The sequence below is a fragment of the Megascapheus bottae genome, unplaced genomic scaffold (genome assembly GCF_031878675.1).
Source record: "Megascapheus bottae isolate mThoBot1 unplaced genomic scaffold, mThoBot2.hap1 H_1, whole genome shotgun sequence".
Lineage (NCBI taxonomy): Eukaryota > Metazoa > Chordata > Mammalia > Rodentia > Geomyidae > Megascapheus > Megascapheus bottae.
This window is the reverse complement of record NW_028327858.1, coordinates 1,203,295-1,227,400: the sequence shown is the minus strand read 5'-3', so window position 1 is coordinate 1,227,400 and position 24,106 is coordinate 1,203,295. Positions and strand designations below refer to the sequence as shown.

The following is a 24,106-nucleotide window of genomic DNA, read 5'->3' as shown; positions in this document are numbered from 1 at the left end:
ATGGGGAAATGAGAAATAAATCATGTACACATGAGGAAAAAGTAGAAATGAAAATATTTTAAAATAAAAAAATACAAAGTAGAAATAAAAATACCTAGCTAGACGGGTGGCTCATGCCTCTAATTCTAGCTGCACAGGAGGCTGATATCTGATAGTTCGAAGCCAGCCTGGGCAGGAAACTGTGAGACTCTTAGCTCCCAATAAACAACTCAGAAAAAATTGAAGTAATGTGTAATTCAAAGTGGTAGAGCACTAGCCTTGAGCAAAAGAAGCTCAGGGATGGCACCTAGGCCACAAGTTTAAGGCCCAGGAAAGGCAGAAAGAAAGAAAGAAAGAAAGAAAGAAAGAAAGAAAGAAAGAAAGAAAGAAAGAAAGGAAGGAAGGAAGGAAAGAAGAAAAAGAAGGAAGGAAGGAAGGAAGGAAGGAAGGAAGGAAGGAAGGCAGGCAGGCAGGCAGGCAGGCAGGCAGGCAGGCAAGCAAGCAAGCAAGCAAGCACCCTGCGGGCCAGGAGTTTGGCCTAGTGCTTGCCTAGCACACTTGAAGACCTGGGTTCGATTCCTAGGTACCACACACATAGAAAAAGCTGGAAGTGTTTGGCATGGTGGCTCAGGCCTGTAATCCTAGCTACTCAGGAGGCTGAGATCTAAGGATCAAGGTTCAAAGCCAGACTGGATACAAAAGGACCAGAGACTCTTCTCTCCAATTAATCGCTAGAAAAAGGGAAGTGGGGCTTTGCTCAAGAGTAGGGTGGTAGCCTTGAGCTGAAGAGCTCAAGGACAGTGCCCAGGCCAAGTTCAAGCCCCAGGACCCACAAGAAAAAAAAAAAAACAGCCGGAAGTGTTGTGGCTCAAGTAACAGAGCTCTAGACTTGAGAAAGCCCAAAGACAGTGTTCAGGCCCTGAGCTCAAGCCCAGGACTGGCCAGAAAAAAAAAAAAAAAAGAACCTCAAAATAACATAATTCCACACAAGCCTTATATATCAGTTATAAGAGAGGTGGGGGGAGAGGGGAAGGCCCTTCAAAGGCTGTGTTAAGGCACTTGGGGTTCAGCTTAGGCCACCCTTAAATGATTCAGGAGACCTTGAATCAGAAAAATCAGTTCCAGATTAATCCCCACTCAACCTATATGCATGTATGCCTACAATACACATACACACACATCATATGTATGTATATATATGTGTATATATATGTATATATATATTGCACTCAATCTGGTGTTGCTAGCTTGTCAGGAGTATTTCATCATGAAAATGAACGTCCAATCGGAGAGAGTGCTTTCTGAATTCTTGCTGCCCTCCCCCCCGCCAGCAGCCAGCACAGGGTTCTGCTGTTTGTAGTCTATAAATAGTGTGAAATCATAGAGCAATGGAATTTCGGGGTTAGATGGACTCCTACGAGTTCCACTTGGCCGATTCTTAACTATCTAGGTGAAGAAACAGGTGTAGCGAGGCGAGGGGGGCTAGCCCGGAGTCACTCACCTGGAGTCTGGGCCCTAAGCTGCCCTTGGAGAATCAGTGGCAGAAATACCCACCTCTACCCAAGGTTACCTGGGGACACGGTGATGGGATCTCCAAACACTGACACACCGGGTTGGGACCCTGGCCGGGGCTGATGCCCGGCGGAGGTGCGGAGTCAGTTACCAGAGTTTAGCAGCCACAACTTGTTCAGGAGCCCGCGGGCCTCACGCCCGGCTCCTGGGACCGGAGGGAGGCGCGCCCTACGGCTCTCCCGCAGGCCCCGCTCCCCTCCCCGCCCCTCCCAGGCCGCCGAGCTGTCACCCGGCCGCCGCGCCGCCGCGCCGCTCGCCCCCACGTGGACGCGACTCGGAGGATCAAAGTCTGTCGGCAGCCCCGCCGCGCAGGTGTGCAGGGGCCGCCCCCCCCCCCACCTCCCGGGCCCGCGGCGCGGGAAGCCAGGGCACCGCTTCAGCCGGAGGCCCCGGCCCGCCCGCGCCCCGCCCCTCCCCCCACCGCGCTGCACGCGGCCCGCGACCTCGACCCTCCCCCCACGACGCCCGCCGCTGCACCCGGCCACGGCCCCCGGCCCACGCCCCGCTCCCGGAGGGAAAGGCCCCGCCTCCATCAGTTACACCCTAGACCCCGCCCGCTCCCGCCCCTTCTGCTGTTTTACCCAATAGCGATCGAAGCTGGGCGGGACGCGCCGGCTGTCGTGAGGGCATTCTGGCCAATGGGAAAGCGTGCCGAGCCTGGAGGGCGGGGCGCCTGGGGCCTTGTCACGCTCGGGTCCGTGTGAAAACGGGGGTTCCGAGTGCAAAGCAAAGTTTTTTTGTAAACCGTCTGCAAAGGCGGGCGGGGGGTGGCGGCGAAGAAGGCGCCGGAGACCGGGCCGAGTGCAGCCGCCGTCACCGCCGCCTTTTTTAGCGCCTCAGCCGTAAGCTCCTCAGTCCAGCCGCCGCGGAGGAGACCGGTAACGAGAGCCCTCAGATGCTCCGAGCCTTCTCGGCGCGGAGCTCCCAGCCGCCCTCGCCCCGCAGTCCGCCCGCTCCGGCTCCTGTTCGGGCTCCGCGAGCCGCGGCTCCCCGCCGCCACCGTTGCCGCCGCCTCCGCCCCGCCGCCGGTGTGGGGGCCGCGCCGGGCCTCGGCGTCCGCTCGTAGGACCGGCGCCTCCGGGGCCGGCGCGGGGTCCCTCCGCGGTCTCCCCTCGGGTGCGGGGCGCCCCGGGCAGCCGCCATGGGGTGCTGGGGGCGCAACCGCGGCCGGCTGGTGTGCATGCTGATGCTGACCTTCATGTTCATGGTGCTGGAGGTGGTGGTGAGCCGGGTGACGGAGTCGCTCGCCATGCTCTCCGACTCCTTCCACATGCTGTCGGACGTGCTGGCGCTCGTGGTGGCGCTGGTGGCCGAGCGCTTCGCCCGCCGGACCCACGCCACCCAGAAGAACACGTTCGGCTGGATCCGGGCCGAGGTGATGGGGGCCCTGGTGAACGCCATCTTCCTGACCGGCCTCTGCTTCGCCATCCTGCTCGAGGCCATCGAGCGCTTCATCGAGCCGCACGAGATGCAGCAGCCGCTGATCGTCCTCGGGGTCGGCGTGGCCGGGCTGATGGTCAACGTGCTGGGGCTCTGCCTCTTCCACCACCACAGCGGCTTCGGCCAGGACGGCGGCCACGGCCACTCGCACGGGGGCCACGGCCACAGCCACGGCCTCCCCAAGGCCAGCCGGGTCAAGACCAGCCGGACCGGGGACGACGAGGGCAACGCGGCGCCTGGCGAGCCCGGGCCGGACCAGGAGGAGACCAACACCCTGGTGGCCAACGCCAGCAACTCCAACGGGATGAAACTAGACCCAGCAGGTGAGCGGGGAGCGGGGGGGCGGCGTCCGCCGCAGGTGGTTGGCCCCGGGACCTCTGGGAGTCGGGGACCCTCCCGCTCGGCCCGGGGCGGGGCGGCCCGCACGCCCCCTGCTGCCCGCCGCGCGCCGCCCGCCGCCTCCCACCACGCCCCGCACCCGGAGCCAGCCGAGGCGGGGAGGAGCCGGGCGGGGGTGGGGGGGGGCGTCTGGGGTATCTGAGTCTGGAGGCCGAGGGTCTGCTGGTAGGAGGAAGGGTCCGGAGGCGACTGTCACCTCCTGGCTGCCCACCTCATCGCACTTGGCTGGCTTCTAAGCCGTCCTGGTTTGTGTGGCCAGCACTGAATCTGAGCGTTTCGGGGTCTGTTGGGATTAGAAATGCTTCCCAATTTTCGTTCTGGGGAAACCGACCATCCCTTCTCCCTGCCCCCATCCCCCATCCACCCCCATCATCTTTAGTTTGGGGGATGTTGGAAACCTTAACTCTGCTAAAGTAGCGCTTAGGCACGTTGAACAAGTTTCGTGGTGGTGTATTCAGAGCCTATAAACCCTGGTTAAAGGTTTCCTTTATGAACAGCAGTGCATGTTTCCAGTTAATTGTCCCCTAATCCCTAAAAATCATAGGCTTTAGGGATCTGTCTGGGCATGTTTAACGTTTACTTCTCTAGGATTTTTCTAATGGTGCTAAAATAATAAGTGATGGTAATGTATTGGTGTCATATATTTTCTCATACGAGTTCATTTCGTTCTGAAAATGTTTAGAATGCTCTTAATAGAAATCTGGGGAGTAAATGTTGGGAAATATGAAAAAGAATTATTACAACCCAAACTCGGATGTTAAAAGTAGTTTCTGGTTTGTTCCGTTTTGTCCCACTTGTGTTTGTCTAGTTGTCATACCCAAGTATCATAAATTTCCTGTTAGTGAAGTGCAACTTGTACCTTGAAAAGCCTTAATTAATAGTAGGTGGGTTTCTTCTGATTTAGGTTGGCAGGGCATTATTCCAAAGCAAATTAAGCTACCTCCCATATGTAGTGCAATTCCTTTAAGAGATCAATACTTTGGACTTAAAAGCTTTTAGAGTAGGTGGTAATCATTTTACTAGTTACAATTTTACTAATAATATCCTTGACTGCTGATTTATGTTCATGATAAATGTTTAAAATTGGTTTTATTCTCAATCAACATAAGTGACAGAGTTCAGTGTCAGGCATTTTCTGTTAGTAGACTAATTAGTAGACAGCTATATTTAATGAATGATAGTCTTCAAATTCATATTTTCCTTGTATAGTTGAAAAAGAATGCAGCAGCATATCCACATGATCAGGTTCCCTCAGAAAAGATACTTTTTATTTTCTTTTTTGGGAAGGAGAGGGAGTAGAGGGTGGAGGAAAGCTAGCCCTGTTCCCAGAGTATCAGCTTTTATTACATTGCTCTGAGCATGCTTTTATTGTGCTTTATGAAAAAAATTTTTTTTTTTACCTTTCTCACTTGAAAGGGATGGAACAAGATACATGTTTATCTAGATGCTTTGAATTGGTATGTATCTTTTTTATTTGTAGATCCAGAAAAACCCAGAAATGATGATTCAGTGGAAGTACAAGTGAATGGGAATCTTATTGGAGAACCTGAGCGCATGGAACTGGAAGAAGAAGACAGGGCTGGACAACTCAACATGCGTGGAGTTTTTCTGCATGTCCTCGGAGATGCTTTGGGTTCAGTGATTGTAGTAGTAAATGCCTTGGTCTTTTACTCTTCTTGGAAAGGTTGTTCTGAAACAGACTTTTGTGTGAACCCGTGTTCCTCTGATCCCTGCCAAATGTTTGTAGAAAAAATGAATAATACTTATGCACCAGTTCATGAGGTTGGTCCCTGCTGGGTGCTGTATTTAGATCCAACTCTTTGTATTGTAATGGTTTGTATACTTCTTTACACAACTTATCCATTACTTAAGGAATCTGCTCTTATTCTTCTACAAACTGTTCCTAAACAGATCGATATCCGAAATTTGTTAAAAGAACTTCGAGCTGTTGAAGGAGTTGAGGAAGTTCATGAATTACATGTTTGGCAACTTGCTGGAAGCAGAATAATTGCCACTGCTCACATAAAATGTGAAGACCCAGCATCATACATGCAGGTGGCTAAAACCATTAAAGACGTTTTTCATAATCACGGAATTCATGCTACTACCATTCAGCCTGAATTTGCTAGTGTAGGTTCTAAGTCAGGTGTGGTCCCGTGTGAACTTGCCTGCAGAACTCAGTGTGCTTTGAAGCAATGTTGTGGGTCACGGCCACAAGCCCTTTCGGGAAAGGATGCAGAAAAGTCCCCAGCAGTTAGCATTTCTTGTTTAGAACTTAGTGACAATCTAGAGAAGAAGCCCAAGAGGACTAAATCTGAAGGCATCCCTGCTGTTGTGATAGAGATTAAAAAAGTGCCAAACAAACAACCTGAATCATCTTTGTGAGTCTTGAAAAAGATGTGATATTTGACTTTTGCTTAAAACTGCAAGAGGAAAAAGACTCCATTGAAATTCTAAGTTTGCCAAGTAGTGTAATTGAAGTCCTTGTCTGGTCACACAGGTTAATTCTATTTTTGTAAGAACATATTACAACTTTGTGATTACTAGTGCAGAGCACAGCTATGTGTAACAGTTTTGAAAGCCAGTTTTAACACTTTGTTACATTTTTGTTTAAAGTAAGTATAAACCTTTATATGGCATAATGACATTTGATTTCTGGTTTTCCTATGCTAAAAAAATTAGGGGGATAAATAAAATTGTTACTGGAATATCTTTGCTTTTCTTTCCCCCCATTGTTATTCTTTAGAGACTTATAATTGGTAGACCTTTGAAATCATCAACAAGTTTGTTTCCTTTAACATTTTAGGTAATATTTACTTGTCCTTTGAGATCATTATATAGCATAATGGCAGAATATTTTAAGAGTGACTCATGACTATTCCGGGAAATAAGATTAGCTATGTTCTGTATTCCATATTTCTGAGTATTAATCTAAGAAACTGACATAATAAACAATTATAGTTTACACATAATAGGGCATGTAAGGAATAAGAGCAGGGAAGAAAGTTTACTAAACTCATTATTTCGATTATTATGTTAATATTCAGACTACAACTTGAAACTATTTTGAGATTTTCAACTTTTTTTAGTCTACCAAAGTTGGTCTAAAACATGGACATGTTCACCAGCATTACTGTCTTAGAAAGACTGTTATTAGAAACAACTGAAAGATTACTCACAAACATCCAAATATTTTTAAGAATGTTGACTTAGCCTGCTAAAGGCAACTTTTAATATAATCTTCTAAATTGTGTTAACGAATAAGATATCAGTCAAAAAGTCATTTCATGATGTGTAATCGTGAATAGATTTAAACAGCTTTTCAAGCACAATGAGAATGCTTGTGATGTGCCAGGAGCCACTGACTTGAGAGAAAAGAATATCAGATGGTTAATGAAATTTGGATGTTAAGTTCTTAGAAAACAAAATAATTAAGAAAGAAAATTAAGCTTCTACAAGTCATTGTGTCTTGACATTGCTTAGTTCTTCCATCAGTGGACTATTCTGCAGGATATCACAATATCTATGCAGAAAATTATTCTTGGCTATTTCATTATTGCTATAGATGTCAAATCCCACACAAATATTTAAGAGTATTTAAGTTATATTTTTCTTGATAGCAAAGGGTTATGCTTTGTGAAGAAAGTGTAGATTTTTGTCCTCAAAAGAATGGATATTAATGTCAGTTATCATGTATAGCTCTATTTTTCTAGAAGCAAGGTATTCTGACTACTTGAGTAACTTTTATAGCTTACTACTTTTGGGAAGGCTACCTTTTTGGGGTTTGAAATAATGCATTGCTTAATAGGTCTTAAGATGAAAGTGTTGGAATACAGTTACTTTTTAAAGGGATGATCTTTTTGTGGTAAATGGTGTGTTTTTCCCCTGGTATCAGCCTATTGCTGGCAATGGGCCTATTTAAGAACAGTCAATTTTTCCATTGCGAAGGGTAATTTTAGGAATGTAGTTTGTAAACTTGGATTTACTATAATGGGCCAAAACCATAACCTGCCAATTTGCAATATACACCTTGATCTTTTGATGCTCTTACTTAGTATTGTGTAATTCTTTAACTGCTAGTTACTTTGAGTTTTACAGAAAGGTTTGGGTTTTTTGGTTTTTAAATATGAGATTTGAGGGATCTATCTGGAAAACTGAGAGCTGCAAATTGTACTGTATCATGCACATTCCTAAGTTAACATTTTACAGAATGTTTTAAGATCTTAAAACAATGTTATGTAAACATTTCAGCAATGATACAATATATAGGATAACTAGTAAATGTATTACATCCAATGGGGTTTTCTTTACAAATGCTGTTTAAGTTAACACCCAAGTATAAGACATCAGAGTAAGAATTTTTAGAAATGGCATAGAAGCATGGAACAAGGGCTGTGTTTTCTTTTTCAAAAGTGCTTAGATGATAGCATTGAGGTTTTAGTTATTTCACTTTCTTACTCTTAAGTAGCTTACATGGAACAGTGGTACCATAGGAGCTTCTTATTTTGAAAGGACTTTGTCATTGCAAAATCAGTGGGCACTGACTTCACCTTTTGAGTTTTAGCAGAGAATTATTTATTTCTTTACAATGCACTTTCTAACCCATTTTTAGCTATTAGCATTATCTTTAAGGGGGAAAAAAGGCATACTGTTCTATTTAAGTGTTTTTGTAAAAAATTTGTCTTTTCCAAAATAGCTTCTTGAGAGAAAATAAGGGACATACCCTGAATTCTTTGGAGACTTAATCCTATTGTTCAAATATGCTGTTTAACAACACTGCATCAGTTTGAGGAATCACATCTTTCCTGTCACCTCGTTCATATTTGAGCAAGATCAGTGTAGAATATGCATTTAGGAAACGTCTGCAATCTCTTTTAAGTTTATTGAGAACGAGGGTGCTACGTTGCATGCACCCTCCAGAAAACCCACCAGAAATTTTTCCAAGCCAAATGCAGCCTTAGTAAGAGATTTACTTCTCCCTTGTCAGCTTGTAGCTGGCATGACTGTTTCTTCTTCTCCAGAGGAGTATATCTACAATTGTAAAAATATGGACTAGAGCCTGGAAAACAAAATCCTGAAAGTTTTTGCAGTATGTATTTTAGCATTTTAGAAAACAAAATGCTGAATAAGTATATCCTAAGGTATGTAATTTGAATAGGAAAAATTTCTGTCAAGTGCACCTTGGAAAGGGACAGTAGGTGGAAGGCTATGTGAATTAACATGTTTGTGTCTTGTTAGCATTCTCAGTTAATTTCAAAGTTTTGAGGGAAAAGACCTATGGAGCCTAATGTGAAGTATTTAGTAGGGTAACTGGTATTGAAGACTTCTACTGTTTTGTAGCTGGTTATCATTTGAGTGATAAATGTCATTAACCTGCTGTCTTAAAACAATCACACAGATATGGAAAAAAATTCTACAACATAAAAATATTTATTTTAATGCTGAGTTTCAGTTAAGTGATAAAACAGTGTTAAAGTCTTGGAGGTGGTGGAGGGCTTTTTGTGTGTTGTTGTTGTTTTTTTTTTTTAAATTAAAACTGTCATACAGTGTTTCACTGTCTCTGAAACGGGAGTTGTAATAGCACTATTTTGATGTAGCTCTACCGAAATGTGGCAATGCTATTTTGCTTTACTAACAAGCTCTGGAATATTTTAGCAGTCATTTCCACTGGCACAAGAGCTTTTTGTATGTTATTGAATTTAAACTTTTAAACCAAAAATTTTTAAAGGTTCAGTGTCTTTGGCATAAGATGCTGATGGGAATGTAACATACAATTCATGTGTGTTTATGTATAAAATGACACCAATTGCCATGTTATGGTTCTGCCTTGAAACAGCACAATGAAGTGTATATCAGTGTATTCTGTGATTCTTTAGAAACCTCCCTGGTGTGTTGTTGTGTCTGCTGTGGCCCATCTTCTGGGCTCGATTCCGTGCAGTTAAATGCAGCTATCATCTCAGTGCAGATGCAGATAAAATGTCTAGTGCTACAACATTTTTCCTAACCTTTTGTACGTTTTATGACTGTGTTATTTTCCAAAGCTGTTCCTACCTCACCATGAGGCTTTATGGATCGTTATGTATTATAAATGTTCTATATGAGACAGACTACTGTGTTTCCTTCTCATTTATTAAAGAGTTAAGTAGAAAAATAAACTAATTTTAATACCTACTTGGTTCTGTGCATGTGGCCTCTCCTGGATCAGGGTGGGTTATGAGAAATAAGTGGGTTTTGGGTGTTGAAAGGGAAATTGCTGTTTAAAAGGGATAGTCCCCAATGATACAATTAAAAAAAAATACAGACAGCTAGCTGGGCACCAGTGGCTTACACCTGTAATCCTAGCTACTCAGGAGGCTGAGATCAGGATCAAAGCCAAGCCCAGTCTGTAAGACCAATTTATCACTGGAAAACAGTGGTGCTGTGGTTCAAAGTGGTAGAGCACTACCCTCGAGCTGAAGATTCTAGGGTCAGTGCCCAAGCTCAGAGTTCAAGTCCCAAGACCAACCCCAAAAAAGAATATGGTGGGACCAGCAGCAAGGCCTAGTGGTAGAGTGCTTGCCTAGCATGCACAAAACCCTGGGTTTGATTCCACAGCCACATATACAGAAAAAGCCAGAGATGGTGCTCTGGTTCAAGTGAGAAAGCCCAGGACAGTGCCCAGGCCCTGAGTTCAAGCCCCAAGAATGGCAAAAAGGATAGTGGTGTGGATGAAAAATGGCAAAGTTGAGATAAAGACCTATGAGTAGTTATAAATATCAAATTTACAAATAATGCTTCATACTTTTTTAAAGGAGTGTAAACAGAATTACAAAATATCGCATGACTGTGTCTGAAACTATTAAGCTAAATCTGGTATGTTATGAGACTACTATAAGATGTAGGTAGTTTCAAGATAAAATGGCTTTTTCTTTAAAGAACTTTTGGCTAGGAGACATTTGCAAAACATCAATTATAATGCATAACAATTAAATACTCAGGGGAACAATACATATTCCAAAGAAAGAGTAAAAATTTTTGGAATAAAATTAAGATGGACAGAATTGAAGGAAACAGATCCCAGGGTAGTATAAAAATTTGAGGGTAATGATGGAGGAGACGATACAAAATGTTAAATATGCCATGCTACCCCATTTGGAATTGATTTTACAGGAACTGGAGCTGTTATTGAGTGGATAAATGAGAAGAAGGATAAAGAACTGTACAAGATAAATTTAAAATGGGGTATAAATGAGTGGTTTACTAGTGAATAGAACCAGAGCCAGTTCCTATGTTTATATTGATTTCATATGTCTGCTCCGAACACAGTGCCTAACTACAACCAATGATGTCTTAAAATTGCAGTTGACAGCATTTTTTCCCCACCTATATGTGTCGGAAAAGTATACAAGTATCTGACAATGTTCCCGTAAACAGTCTTGGGCATGAACTCAGGGCCTGGGCACTGTCCTTGAGCTTTCTCAAGACTAGCACTCTACCACTTGAGCCAGAGTACCACTTCTGGCTTTTCCTATGTGGCACCAAGGAATTCGAACCCAGGACTTCATGCATGCTAGGCAAGCACTCTATCACTAGGCTACATTCCTCCCCAACCCCCCCAAAAAAAATCTATAAATGATGCATTGCCCATTTGAGAGCTTTGCTTTTAGTTAAAAAATAAATAAATAAATAAGCCGGTCGGTGGCCCATAGCTGAAATCCTAGCTACTCAGGAGGCTGAGATCTGAGGATGACGGTTCAAAGCCAGCCCGGGCAATACAAAGCTGAGAGAGACTTATCTCCAATTAATCTCTAGAAAAAATGGGAGGTGGGGCTGTGGCTCCAGGGTAGGGTGGTAGACTTGAGCTGAAGAGCTCAGGGACAGCACCCAAGCCAGAGTTCAAGCCCCATGACCCCCCACCCTGAAAAAAGGTCTAAGAAAATCAAATAACAGGGCCAGGAGCCTATAACCTTAGCTACCCAGGAGGGTGAGATCTGAGGATCACAGTTTACCTCCAGGCCAGGCAGACAAATTTTTGAGACACTCGTCTCTGATATCCATGTTCTAAGCCTCAGAACTGTGAAGACTTTATATGGCAGATTTTGCAGATACAATGAAGGATCTTGAGATGGAGAGATTATCTTGGATAAGCCAGATGGAAAAATGTGGATCCAATCTATCAAGGCTCTTCTAAGAAGAGTCAGGAGAGCCAGATCAAATGTGATGAGGGATGTGGTAACAGAAGTGATGACAGAAGCAAGGTTTGTGCTTTTGATACCATCCTTGAGGATGGAGGAAGGCACCCGGAGCCAGAAAATGCAGGTGGCTTCAAGTAACTGGAAAAGGCCAAGAAATAGATTCATTACAGTGTGGTTCTGAGAAGGCTCTTCTTACATTTTTTTCTTTTGTCCCATTTAGAGTTTGCCCAAGGACTGTAGCCCTCTTGTCACCTGTATTTACTGACCTCTTTAAAATTTATAACCTCCAGAAAGGTGAGATAAACTTGTTTGCCAGTCCTGGGCTTGAGCTCAGGGCCTGAGCACTGTCCTTGGACTTTTTCAAGGCTAGCGCTCTAGCACTTGAGCCTCAGCACCACTTTTGGCTTTTTTTTTTCTTTTTTTTCTTTTTTTTGTCAGTCCTGGGCTTTGGCTCAGGGCCTGAGCACTGTCCTTGGACTTTTTCAAGGCTAGAGCTCTACCACTTGAGCCTCAGCACCACTTCCAGCTTTTTTTTTTTTTGTATGTATGTGGTACCAAGGAATCGAACCTGGGTCTTTGTGCATGCTAGGCAAGCACTTTAACCACTAGGCCAAATTCCCAGCCGCTTTTTTTTTTTTTCTATGTATGTGGGACCAAGGAATCAAACCCCAGTCTTCATGCATGCTAGGCAAGCACTCTACCACTAGGCCAAACTCCCAGCCTAAGATAAACTTGTTCTATTTGAAGCTTCTATGGTAGTTCATTATAGCAGAAATAAATTAATCATAGCTAAGTGAATACATATTATAATTTATGCAGCATTTTTATATCATTCCAAAGACGTTGCTCTTAGAGTTAAATTTCAGATTCATAAATAATTGTGTCAGTGATTGGACACACCAAAGGTAGTAAAACTTCTCGTTTCATGTTTATGCAGTAATTTACACTGGGTAAGTGAGACCACAATGCGCCAGTCTGGAGACTCTGGAAGGAGCAGAGGCTAAGACTGAATGTGAAATACGAGGAGTGGTTTCCTTCGACTCCACTTGTGGTTTGTGCGCTGAGCTATCAAGCCTACGGGATAAATAATTCCTTAAGAGATTTGGTAAGAGTCCAGACTTGCTCATGTGTTACTATGGGAAGCAGCTTGTAGCAAAGGCGAGCTCACGAGGACACTTCACCTTTACACCATTACGAACAGTCATCACTCAAACCCTGAGGCCTCCTCAAATGACACCAGAGTATTCTCCACCTAACAGGCTCTTCTTGCTTTTTTCTTACATTTCCTCCTTTATCTCACTTAGAACCTGCCTCTCCTCTTTCTCCTTCCTTTTCTCTCTCTTCTCTCTATCCCCTTCTTCCAGCCTCGCCTCTTACTAAGCATAAGACCTTGGCAGATTATATACCTTTTAGAGTCTCCATTTACAGATCAGTAAAATGGAATAACACATCTTTCCCAAGGTTCTTATGAAGATTACTTGAGACAACGATAACATATCTACCCTCATTTTGTTCTGGCACGTGGCACTGTTCGATGCCACGTGACTCTCACTGTCACTTCGTGAACAGATTCCTATTATAAGCTCTAATTTAGAGATGAGAGACGGAAGGACTTCCATGGAACTAGCAAGTGGAGGAATCTGGACTGAACTCATTCTGTGTACGCAGGTCTGCATTCTCAATTACCTTACCGAGTATCTAGCACAATCTCTGAGCTATAAGAGCACAACACACTCCATAGTTCAGCAAAGTGGTCTAGCCCTTGAGCCAGATAGCCTGGGTTCAAATCCCAGATGCACTCACTAAGTTTCATTATCTGAAAAATGATAGTATTTATTTTAGAAGGCCATCCTAAAATTAAACCTATATAACTATCCTGTACAGAGTCTTTTTTTGTTGTTCAAGGCTAGCACTCTACCACTTGAGCCACAATGCCACTTCTGTCTTTTTCTGTTTATGCGGTACCAAGGAATCGAACCCAGGGCTTCATGCATACTAGGCAAGCACTCTACCATTAGGCCAAACTTCCCAGCCTGCCTTGCTTTTTTAAAAACATGAGTGTTTCTCCCCAGGAGATTTTGGTCACAAATCCTATCTGCTGGAGGAGACAAAACTACCTTGAGGGCAAACAGATGATTACCTTATCTTCTGAGACAAAATCTGCACTACCCTGGGCAAAAACAAAACAAAACAAAACTTGGGGATGAGGTTGGGGTGAAGTAGCAGTAGCTTGTTGTCAAACCACAAAGACAATTCCAACAATTCCTGAAGGCTGTGGACGGTGATTCCATCACTTGGGTGTGTGTTGCCTGCCCTCTTGTTGCTGGGAGCTCTGGTTGTGATTTTAGCAAAGGGAATAACTTGGACATGTTAATTTTTTCCCCCAGGATATCCTTGTTTGCCTCTGCAGCCCAGATCAGTGCACTTATTCAATAAGCTTTTTATTAAGTATCTGTTAGGCATCAAGGCAGGCACTTGTCTAAGAACTAGGGAAATAGCAGTAAATGCAGACATTGGTTCCTGCTTCTTAATATGAACATTCCAGAAGGGCAGAGAGACAACAGAGTGAAGCAGAATGGAGAAGAAATAGCAATACATCTTAAGCAGAGGAGGCAAGGAAGGAGATTGAGTGGGAGTGTGTATGTAGGGCAGCAGGAGGGGAGGGTGGTTGTTATTTTAGATAGGACAGCTAAGCCTCCATGAATGGGAAAGAAGGATTGGAGTAGATTACTAAAATCCGTGGGATGCCAGTCCTTGGGGTTTCTGTGGAAAGAACCTTTTGGCAGAGAGAGTTATGAGGGTGGAGACCCTGTGAAGGGAGCCAGCCAGATCCCAGAGAACTGAAGCAGATGTCTTCCTGGGAGAGGTCTGAGCTCGTGGAAACAAGTTCATCCTTTGCAACCAAGAGATGCAATCACGAAGCAGTTCTTTGCCCAAAGCAGATATTTCTATCCTTTGGACCTTTCAGCTTATGCAGCCACCAGTCCTTTGTTGGGTCACTAATGTCTAGGACTGAAGCAACCTCAAGAAGTAGGGCTGGTTTTGTGGCATTTTAATTTATTGGGCAATAATGGACTGATAACTCAGTCCAGTTTGGGGGACGAGAGTCACGTCAATGGCTAGCAAGCTCCAACTCCTAGGTTTCTCACAGACGCCCCACTGAGGAAAGGAAAGGGCCCTTTCTCAAAACTTGACCTTCACATCAATATCTCCACGCCTGAATTTGTGGAGCTTTGTACAAGAAGTACTTGATAGCAGGACTTGAGATCTTTTAGCTTGATTTTGTTTGAGAAAAGAAAGCTGTTGAATACACCAGTGAGAATAGGGCCTTTGGAATCAGAGACCTGGTTAAGGTACGTGCTCTGGCATTATTGATCTGTAAAGAGAGACCGTTAAGCTAGGCGCCTGTGGGTCCCCCTGTAATCCTTGCCACTCAGAAGGCTGTTATTGGAGATTTCAGCCTGAAGCCATTCTGTGCAGGAAAATCCATTAGAATTTTTTTTTTTGCCAGTCCTGGGGCTTGAACTCAGGGCCTGAGCACTGGTCCTGAGCTTCTTTTGCTCAAGGCTAGCTACTACTTAAGTTACAGCACCACTCCTGGTTTTTTCTGTGTATGTGGTACTGAGAAATTGAACCCAGGGCTTTATACGTGCTAGGCAAGCATTCTACCACAAAGCTACATTCCCCGCTCTGTAAGAATCTTATCTTCAATTAACCATCCCAAAAGCCAAAAGTGGAATTATAGTGCACAAATGGTAGAGTACTAGCCTTGACAAAAAAAAAAAAAAAAAGCTCAGAAGCTAAGCATGGTGGCTCACACCTGTAATTCTAGCTACTCAGGAGGCTGAGATCTGAGGAGCTCAGGGACAATGCCCAGGCTGAGTTCAAGCCCCATGACTCACAAAAAAAAAAAAAATTCAGAGATAGCACTCAGAACCTAACTTCAAGCCCCAAGACTGGCACACCAAGAAAGGGAAGAGTATTCATATTTATGTCTCAGGCGGCTAACATCATGTATGGAATTCACACTTAGTGTTCTGCATAGAGTGGTGCTCACATCTCAGCAAAAGCCTATGCTGGTGGCTCACGCCTGTAATCCTAGCCACTCAGGAGGCTGAGATCTAAGGATCACAGTTCAAAGCCAGTCCAGGTACAGAAGTCTATGAGACTCTTATCTTTAACCACCAGAAAATGGGAAGTGACACTTTGACTCAATGGGGTAGAGTGCTAGTCTTGAGCCGAAGAGCTCAGGGTTCAGAGATCAAGCCCCATGACAGGGAATGGCGGGGGGAATACATGAACATTGTGGAACACCCTCAGACAGGAATGAAATTGTGGTCCCCGGATATCCAAAATGCTTAAGGAAGAACTAGACTGGAGATGCAGCCCTATCAGACAAGCTAGTTAAGTTCAATCTACTTCTGACTCTGACAGAGAAAGGGCCTGGTGGGGGCGGGGGGAGGGTGGTGGCGTTCCTTCACTGAAGAAGGTAACTAACAAGATAGAGGTCTCATTCAAGTAAGTGCATGAGGCCCTGAGTTCAAAATCCCAGTACCACTACTACCACAAGAAGAAAAAAGAAGGAAGAGAAAAGAGGAGAAGGAAGATGGGGGACGGGAGAGGAAAGAGAAGGAGGAGCAGGAGGAGGAAGAGGAAACGCTAAGAGAAAAAAATATGGTGCTTCTGACAGACACATTATAGACGACTCTCTAAAGCACCATGGGAAGTGAAAGAAGCCAAATTGGGATGTCTTGTAGCTGAGTTCTGCGGGGGGAGGAATCAACTGCATAAGTGCATGTGCATGTGTGCACACCCATGCATGCACGCACACACCAAAAAGTTGCAAGCTACATTTTTTTTTGTGTGTGGGTCATGGGGCTTGAACTAGGCCTGAGCTCGTCAGCTCAAGGCTACCCTTGAGCCGTTTTCTAGAGGTTAATTGGAGATAAGAGTCTCAGGTCCTTTTGTGCCCGGGCTGGCTTTGAACCTTGATCCTCAGATCTCAGCCTCCTGAGTAGCTAGGATTACAGAAGTGAGCCACCATACCTGGCTACACTCATTTTTTAAAAAGTGAAGTTTTTATTCATAAGTTATACCTGTATAAATTCTAACACTGAAAATATGTTCTTAGCTGGGCATCTGTGACTCATGTGTGTAATCCTAGCTGCTCACAAGGCTGAGAGCTGGAGGCTGGAGAATTGTTGTTTAAAGCTAGTCCAGGCAGAAAAGTCCACAAGACTATCTTCAAGATAACTAGCAAAGGCTAGGAGTGTGTCCGCCTAGCATACATGAAGTCCTGGGTTCGCTTCCTTGGTACCACATATACAGAAAAAAACTGGATGTGGTGCTGTGGCTCAAGTGGCACAGTGCTAGCCTTGAGCAAAAAGTGTCACCCAGTTAACCTTCACGGACAGGGGTCTGGAAGCACGTAGGAGCCATATCCTTCTCCAAGTGCCAGATGTGGAGCTAGAGGACTGACTGCTTTCCAGCTGGAGTTCTGTCTTGCTTTGGTCTATTCCTCTAGCCCTCTCTGTTCAATAGGGACCTCTACCCTCTGCCACCATATTCTGGAAGTGTGTTCATGACTTGGTTTTGACTTTCTTTTTTTTTTTTTTTTTTGCCAGTCCTGGGCTTCAGCTCAGGGCCTGAGCACTTGAGCCACAGCACCACTTCCAGCTTTTTTCTATGTATGTGGTACCAAGGAATCAAACCCAGGCCTTCATGCATGCTAGGCAAGCACTCTACCACTAGGCCAAACTCCCGGCCCTCTTGGTTTTGACTTTCTACAGGGTCTCCCAAGCCAAGTGTATTTCGAATCTTGGAGGAGACTTTGGACTTGGACTTCTGAACATTGCTGGATCGGTTGAGACCCAAGGGAATCCTGAGAGGTGGATGTGAGCCTTTGAAGGCTGGCAGGCTACCATTGGGATCATGTGCCCCACCTAGGCCCAGTTAGTAAAGGCTTAGTCCCTAGCTCAGCATCGCTGAGAGGCAGTAGAACCTTTAGGATGCAGAATCTGGTGGGAGATCTTAGGTCACTGTGGCTATGTCCTGAAGGAGATCACGAGCCCTATTCCCCTCCTCTCCATATTTCCTGGCCATGAGATGAGGGCTTTGCTCCCTACATCCACCCTACTGTGTGTACTGCTTCTTTCCTTCTTTCTTCCCTCCCTGCCTGGTCCTCCCTCCTTCCCTTCCTTCTTTCTTCCCTCCCTCCCTCCTTCCTTCCTTCCTTTCTTCCTTCCTTCCTCTATCCTCTCTCTCTCCACCCCTCCCCCACTTTTGAGTCAGTCTTTTTTTTTTTTTTTGCTGTTTGCTTTGGGCCAGCCTGGCTCCATGAACCATCTGACCTGGGTATCCAATGTAGCTGGAATTACAGGTGTGAACCACTGTACCTAAGAAAGCTTTCTTGGGTCAAAAAGAAGGGTAAGTAGTATGCAGAGAGGAATGCTGGCCTGGGAGTAAACACAAAGAGCCAGAGGGGACTCCTTCCTGATTGCTGATGCATGATCTAAAAATGGTATTCCAGACCTTGTAGCAGCTCTCCTCCGCCATCACTCACAGCATTTACACAATATCTATCCTAGGATTACTCTGTAACCTGTAGGGAGGGACAGAGCAAGCCCAGTGGCCCTGGGGCTGTTGGGGAGACAGGCCCTGCAGCCTTGTGAGGGGCTGCATGCCTGGGAGGCCAACTCAGGCAGGAATCTTGCCTGTGAGAAGGTGAGAATGAATTCCAAAGCCCTGAGTTTCTGTGAATGGAACCTTTAACCCTGCTAGCTATGATTGCCTTGGCCTCCCCTCCTGGACAAAGCTAAAGTAATTAGGAGAATCTGGGCAATAAAGACAAAATTGAATTTGCTTCCCTCAGCAATGAAAGTCCTACTGTGCTAGGAAGGGAAGGGCTCTGGAAAGGTATTTCCACCTTGGCTTGACTTGTTAGGCTAGAGGGAAATGGACTTGTTATTCTTACTGCTAAGTTATTAAAATCCTCAAGGAAAGTGCCCAAGGTGAATTGAGTCTATGATGGCGAGTAGGCCAGGGAGATGCTGAATAAATAGCCTGGTGAGGCTAGAAGTGTGGCCTAGTGGTAGAACGCTTGCCTAGCATGTACAAAGCCCTGGGTTCGATTCCTCAGTACCACATACACAGAAAAAAGCCAGAAGTGTTGCTGTGGCACAAGTGGCAGAGTACTAGCCTTGAGAAAGCTCAAGGACAGTGCCCAGGCTGAGTTCAGCCCCAGGACAGGCAAAAATAAATACATACATACATAAATTGTTTGGATAACCAGAGTGGTGGTGAGAGCACTTTGGACTGGACACTACCAGAAGCAGCTTGGTCCATCTCAGAGGTCTTGTGGGGTGTCCTCTGCTCCATGCTCAGCTCAGTCTTTCAGTGCCCAGGTAGCTCCTTTCCTACTCTCTGGGGAACTGAGTAGCTCAGCTACCATTTGCCCTGGGACTTGGTCTCCACTGAACTCTGTGGAGAATGAGAGTGGGCAGAGAGGGGTGGTGACTAGAGGGGTGTGCTTGTATTCTGAGGGTCTCTCTAGGGCAGGAAGGCCCCACAGGGGACCCAGAAGGCCTGGTGGAGGAGAAGTACCGTGAAGGGTTTGGTCGAGTGGCTGGTGACTCAGAAGCCCTCGGGCGATTACCCAGCTTCCGTAGCAATGCTCTGAGTCTTGTCAAAATGCAGAGGCCTCTTGGTTCAACACCCTCTCCCCACAGCCCCTTCAAAGTGGAAGGGATCTTTCCAGGCAATCACTTCTCAGACTTCTCTATTTTCCACTCCAGGAAGGTGAGAATCACTGTTCTAGAAAAGATAATTTCCTTTCTGAGCTGGGGGAGTTATGGGGGGAAGGTGTCAACCTTCCTCCAAATCTTTAGCAAGAGAAAACCTGCTGGTCTGGTTCCCACCTGGCTCTCAGCGCATCTCACACCTGTAAGCTCCACTCCTAGGCCCAGAGAGCACTGAGGTGTCAGCCATGCGTGGGGCCCCTCTGTGGGAGCTGGGGATACACCAAACAAACCCTGTGCTCCTGACATTGAGGAGAAACTCAGGGAAGGGAAATGGGACTCTTGTTTTAAAAGGGCGAGCAGAGAAAGCCTCACTGGTGAGACCCTTTGAGCAAAGACCTGATGAAGAAAAAGGGCCAGTCATCTAGGGCATGGCACGACGGGTGGAAGTCTGCCACAGGCTCTTTTTGTGAGCAGGATTAATAAGGAGTCAGCATGGCTGGAACGGAGTGGGATCAGAGAAACTCTGGGTTCCCATACACTGCTAATGACATCGTCTGACATGCTTTAAAGATGCCCCCCCCACACTGTTCTGTGGGGAAGCGGGGTGCAGGTAGACCAGGGCAGGACTGGAGAGACCACTGCAGAGGTCTTCCAATGATGTAGGAGAGGGTGATAGAGACTCAAAGTGGTCCTGGGGGTGGAGGTGATAAGAAGTGACTGATGCCAGGCCCATCGGGCAAAGCTGTTGTCTTCCCTGACAGAACAGATGTGAGACACTGGAAGGGTGGATTTGTCATTTTCAGAAATAGGAAGGCAACAGGAAAAACAGCTCTCTTGGGGCGGGGAGTGGAAACCTGGGTGTTGGAGATGTTAAATATGAGCTAACCATTGAACATACCAGAGGAATTTGGATGTTTGGATGGTCACGTGTGGAATTCAGGAGAAAACGATCGGGCTACAAATATACATTTAGGAGTTGTCAACTGGAAGGGATATTAAAAACTATGGATCTGAGTGAAAGTTGGCCTTACTTTAAATTTGTGACTACCAAGCTCAATGGACTCTAGGGAAGACAGAAAGACAAATCAAGGACAAAGCACAATTTATATGGGGGTCCAGAAATGGAAGAAAAGCCAGCAAATGACTCACAGAAGAAGCAGCCTGTGAGTTGGGGCAAGAAAAAGAGGGAGTTCTGGAAGACAGAAGGGAAATTATTTCAAGGAACAAGTAATCCACTGGGTTACAATAAAACCTCAAGGAGCCAGGTGCTGGCGCTCATGCCTGTGATCCTAGCTACTCAGGAGGCTGAGAGCTGAGGATCGTGACTTGATGTGGGCCTGGGTAGGACAGTCTGTGAGGTTCTTACTGCCAATTAACCACCAAAAAGCCACAAGTGAAGCTGTGGTTCATGTGATAGAAAGGCAGCCTGAGTTCAAGCCCTAAGTACAAGACCCAGGACTGCCCCCTCGCCCCTGCCACACACACACACACACACACACACACACACACACACACACACACACACACACACGTTAAGGACCCAAGTGAGGTTCTCACTGAATATTGATTACTTTAGCCAGTTTAACTGGGGACCTTGAGAAGGCCTGTTTTGTGGAGATGTGAAGGGAAAAGATAGAGAAGTGGAGTCGAGAGAGAATGGGTGGATAGGAATTGAGAAGCGGTGTATGTAGGGAATTCTTATGAAGAGCTCTGCTGTAAAAATGGAGCAGAGAACTGGAGTGCTAATTGGTAGGGAACATGAAATTAGGATAGGACTAATGTTTCAGATAAAGGGCGTAAGATCTATGTGGAGTAGTGGGTTGACAGAAAAAGCACAACTGCTGGAGTAAGTCCTTGGATATAAGCCAGAAGATGGGCTCAAGCTTCTAAGAGGAGGGCTTGGTATTAGTTGGCCATGAATTCAGAGTAAGGCCAGTTGGCACAGTTGGGTGCTTTCTAGAAACATTGAGCTTTGTGGTAAAGGTAGCAAATAGAAAGTAAGATTAAATCAAAATTGGCATTTTTCCAGAACAGTAGAATGAAGAAAGAGAAAACAGTGAAATTAAGGGTATATGAAAATGGGTGATTAGAATAATGTGATCATCTAAACTCTCAAGGGAAGTGAAGTGAAAGCAAAGGGGAAAATAGGTTATTCATGGGTGATTAAAGAGATTGAGTCGTAGAGGGTATGAACTGGGAAGATAGGTGGGTGTTGGCTAGATTGGGAGACATGAAACTGAGATGATAGTTATATATAAGCCCACTGCAAATGAGATGGTCAAGGAACAGAAAACCAGGGTTGCTCGGTCTACTATCAGATTGCCTTTTCCTGTGTGTTTTCTTCCTAAATGTAAGGACTAGAAGTCTAGGAATTGTATTTTTCTGAATCTCTTGCCAGTAAGCTTCTGGGTTAGTTGCTACAATCAAGGAATACTTACGAAAGATTTGGAAGAAGAAGAGAAGCAGAAATAATAGGACAAGTACATGCCTTTTGGCTTCATAAATCAAAATATTTACAGATCGGCATATCACTCATCTTTGTTTTGGAATCTGGGAAGTTTCCTGTGTTTCTTGCGACTAACTTCCCATCTCCCTGAAAGCTGGTGACAAAATTAAAGCCTACTGGTAGCTATGCTGACTTTTGTCCTTAGAGTCCTTACAATATTTTTCAATCATTCAAGTCTCTGCATTGAATAACTTTGTGTTTAAAATACATAAAAAGGGGCTCTTTTTTCCTTTAGTTATTTTCAGTGCACTAGATTTCTCTCACTACAAGGCTTTTGTACTTTCTGTCCTGTTTACAACCTGCTTTTTCTCTCACTTTCCTTCAGCTTAAGCTTAATTGTCCCTTCCTAAGGGATGTTATTATCTGACCATTTTATTATGGTCAGGAATTCAGAAAGAACACCATGGGCAGGGCTTGTCTTTAGTCTATAGTCTTTCTAGTTTCAACGTGGTCGATTCAAAACTTGACTAAGGACTGGAAATATCTGGAATGATCTTTTTGTTTGCTTGCTTGGTTGATTGGTTTTTTTTTGCCTGGTCCTAGATGCTGTCCCTAAGCTCCTTTTGCTTAAGGCTAGCTTACTGCCACTTGAGCTACAATACCACTTCTGGCTTTTTTTGTGATTAATGGGAGATAAGAGTCTCATGGCTCTCTTTGAACTGTGATCCTCAGATCTCAGCCTCCAGAAAAGCAAGGGTTACAGGTGTGAATCACCAGCTTGGAGTGATGTTAATTTCCATATTTACTGTCCGGGAGGTTGGATTCAACTGGGCTCTACCAACATCGTCTCCTTGATGACTTTGGCTTCTTTATAGCATGGCAGCCGCGGGACAAGTGGAAGCAAGTGTTCTAGTGAACAGTAAAACACAGGGCCTTATCTAAAATGACTTGTGAAGTCACCGAGGGTGACTTAGTAGACTTCATTCTTTAGTTACATCTGCAGTAGTTATGTAACTGCCCAGATTCAAGAGGAGGGGCTGACACTTGACATTTCAATGGGGAAAAGGCAAAAAAATAAAAAATAAAAAAAAAGACTCAATCTCTTTTTGAGGGACTTGTTTGTTATATACTTTATTCCTATCAGTATTCTTTTCTAAGTTTTTTCTTTGCTAGTCCTGGGGCTTGAACTCAGGGCCTTGGCACTGTCCTTGGACACTTTTTGCTCAAGGCTAGTGCTCTGTCACTTGAGCCACAATGCCACTTCCAGCTTTTTCTGGATATGTGGTATCAAGGAATCAAACCCAGGGCTTTATGCATGCTAGGTAAGCGCTTTACCACCACTAAGCCACACTCCCAGCCCCTAGTATTCTTATCCATATATGAAATCATTACATTTGGAGTTGGGACTCCCAAATTAAAATACAGCTAGGTTGTAGGTCAGCGTGTGAAGCTAGCCAAAGTAAGAAGCAACAAGGAAGGCTAGGAGTTTGGCCTAATGGTAGAGTGCTTGCCTAGCATGCACGAAGATCCAAGTTCAATTTCTCAGTACCACATACATAGGAAAAAAAGCTGGAAGTGGTGCTGTGGCTCAAGTGGTAGAGCTCTAGCCTTGAGAAAGCACCAGAACAGTGCTCAGGCCCTGAGTTCAAGGCCCAGCACTAGAAAAAAGAAAGGAAGGAAGGAAGGAAGGAAGGAAAAAAGAAAGAAAGAAAGAAAGAAAGAAAGAAAGAAAGAAAGAAAGAAAGGCAACAAAGAATAGTAAGACAGACTTTTGTACCTTGTATAATAAGCAGGTATCTCTGCACTGTCTAATTACTCTCTCCAGGAAAGGTAGGCCCAATATTGCCAGAGATATCAACTTAAAATTATTATTATAAAGGTGATATACAGGTGATATATAAAGGTGTAAAGGTTACATTTACATAAGTTGGATAAATAGTAATTTCTCTTTGGACAATGTCCACCCTTCCCTTGCTCCCAGTCGAGATTCTAAGTTTTTGAAAAAGGTCCTCAACCTGGTGTTTACGTAAACCTTTCTAACTTTAAAAATAGTTTTTACAGGCCAACTATTTTTATTCCAATGCCTGCCCCATGGTAGACTCAATGAAGAGTTGCGGGAAGAAACAATTGAGAAATATCTCTAAGGTCTTTTCCCTCTCCCACTCTCAGATCCATTATCATTCCTATCTTGATTTCTGCTACCAGAATAAAATGAAAACTGCTGGTTGCTGGTGGCTCACCTCTGTAATCCTAGCTGCTTAGGAAGCTAAACAGTGAGTTCAGAAGGAAAAGTCCATGAGACTCTAATCACCCACCAGAAAGCCAGAAGTAGAGCTGTGGCTCAAATGGTAGAGTAC

The 24,106-nt window shown here is 44.8% G+C and overlaps 1 protein-coding gene across 2 annotated transcripts; it reads left to right on the top strand.

Annotated features, from left to right (window-relative positions):
* The first annotated feature begins 1,404 nt into the window (after positions 1 to 1,404).
* LOC150038971 (proton-coupled zinc antiporter SLC30A1) lies at positions 1,405 to 8,026 on the top strand. 2 transcript variants are annotated; one of them, XM_090328160.1, is made up of 4 exons: positions 1,405 to 1,626; positions 1,765 to 1,863; positions 2,384 to 3,314; positions 4,871 to 8,026. In XM_090328160.1, the coding sequence occupies exons 3-4, from the start codon at positions 2,693 to 2,695 to the stop codon at positions 5,773 to 5,775; spliced, it is 1,527 nt and encodes a 508-aa protein (XP_090184286.1). In that variant the 5' UTR covers positions 1,405 to 1,626; positions 1,765 to 1,863; positions 2,384 to 2,692; the 3' UTR covers positions 5,776 to 8,026. The 2 variants fall into 2 exon arrangements, with proteins under 2 accessions (XP_090184286.1, XP_090184287.1); XM_090328161.1 differs by having other exon boundaries at positions 1,408 to 1,429.
* Positions 8,027 to 24,106: the final 16,080 nt, after the last annotated feature.

What these genes read in the sequence shown, in the direction of transcription:
- LOC150038971 (XM_090328160.1), top strand. Translation starts at nt 2,693, where the DNA reads ATGGGGTGCTGGGGGCGCAACCGCGGCCGGCTGGTGTGCATGCTGATG. An exon ending in GATGAAACTAGACCCAGCAG is followed by an intron (nt 3,315 to 4,870) that starts GTGAGCGGGGAG and finishes TTTTATTTGTAG; the next exon opens with ATCCAGAAAAACCCAGAAAT.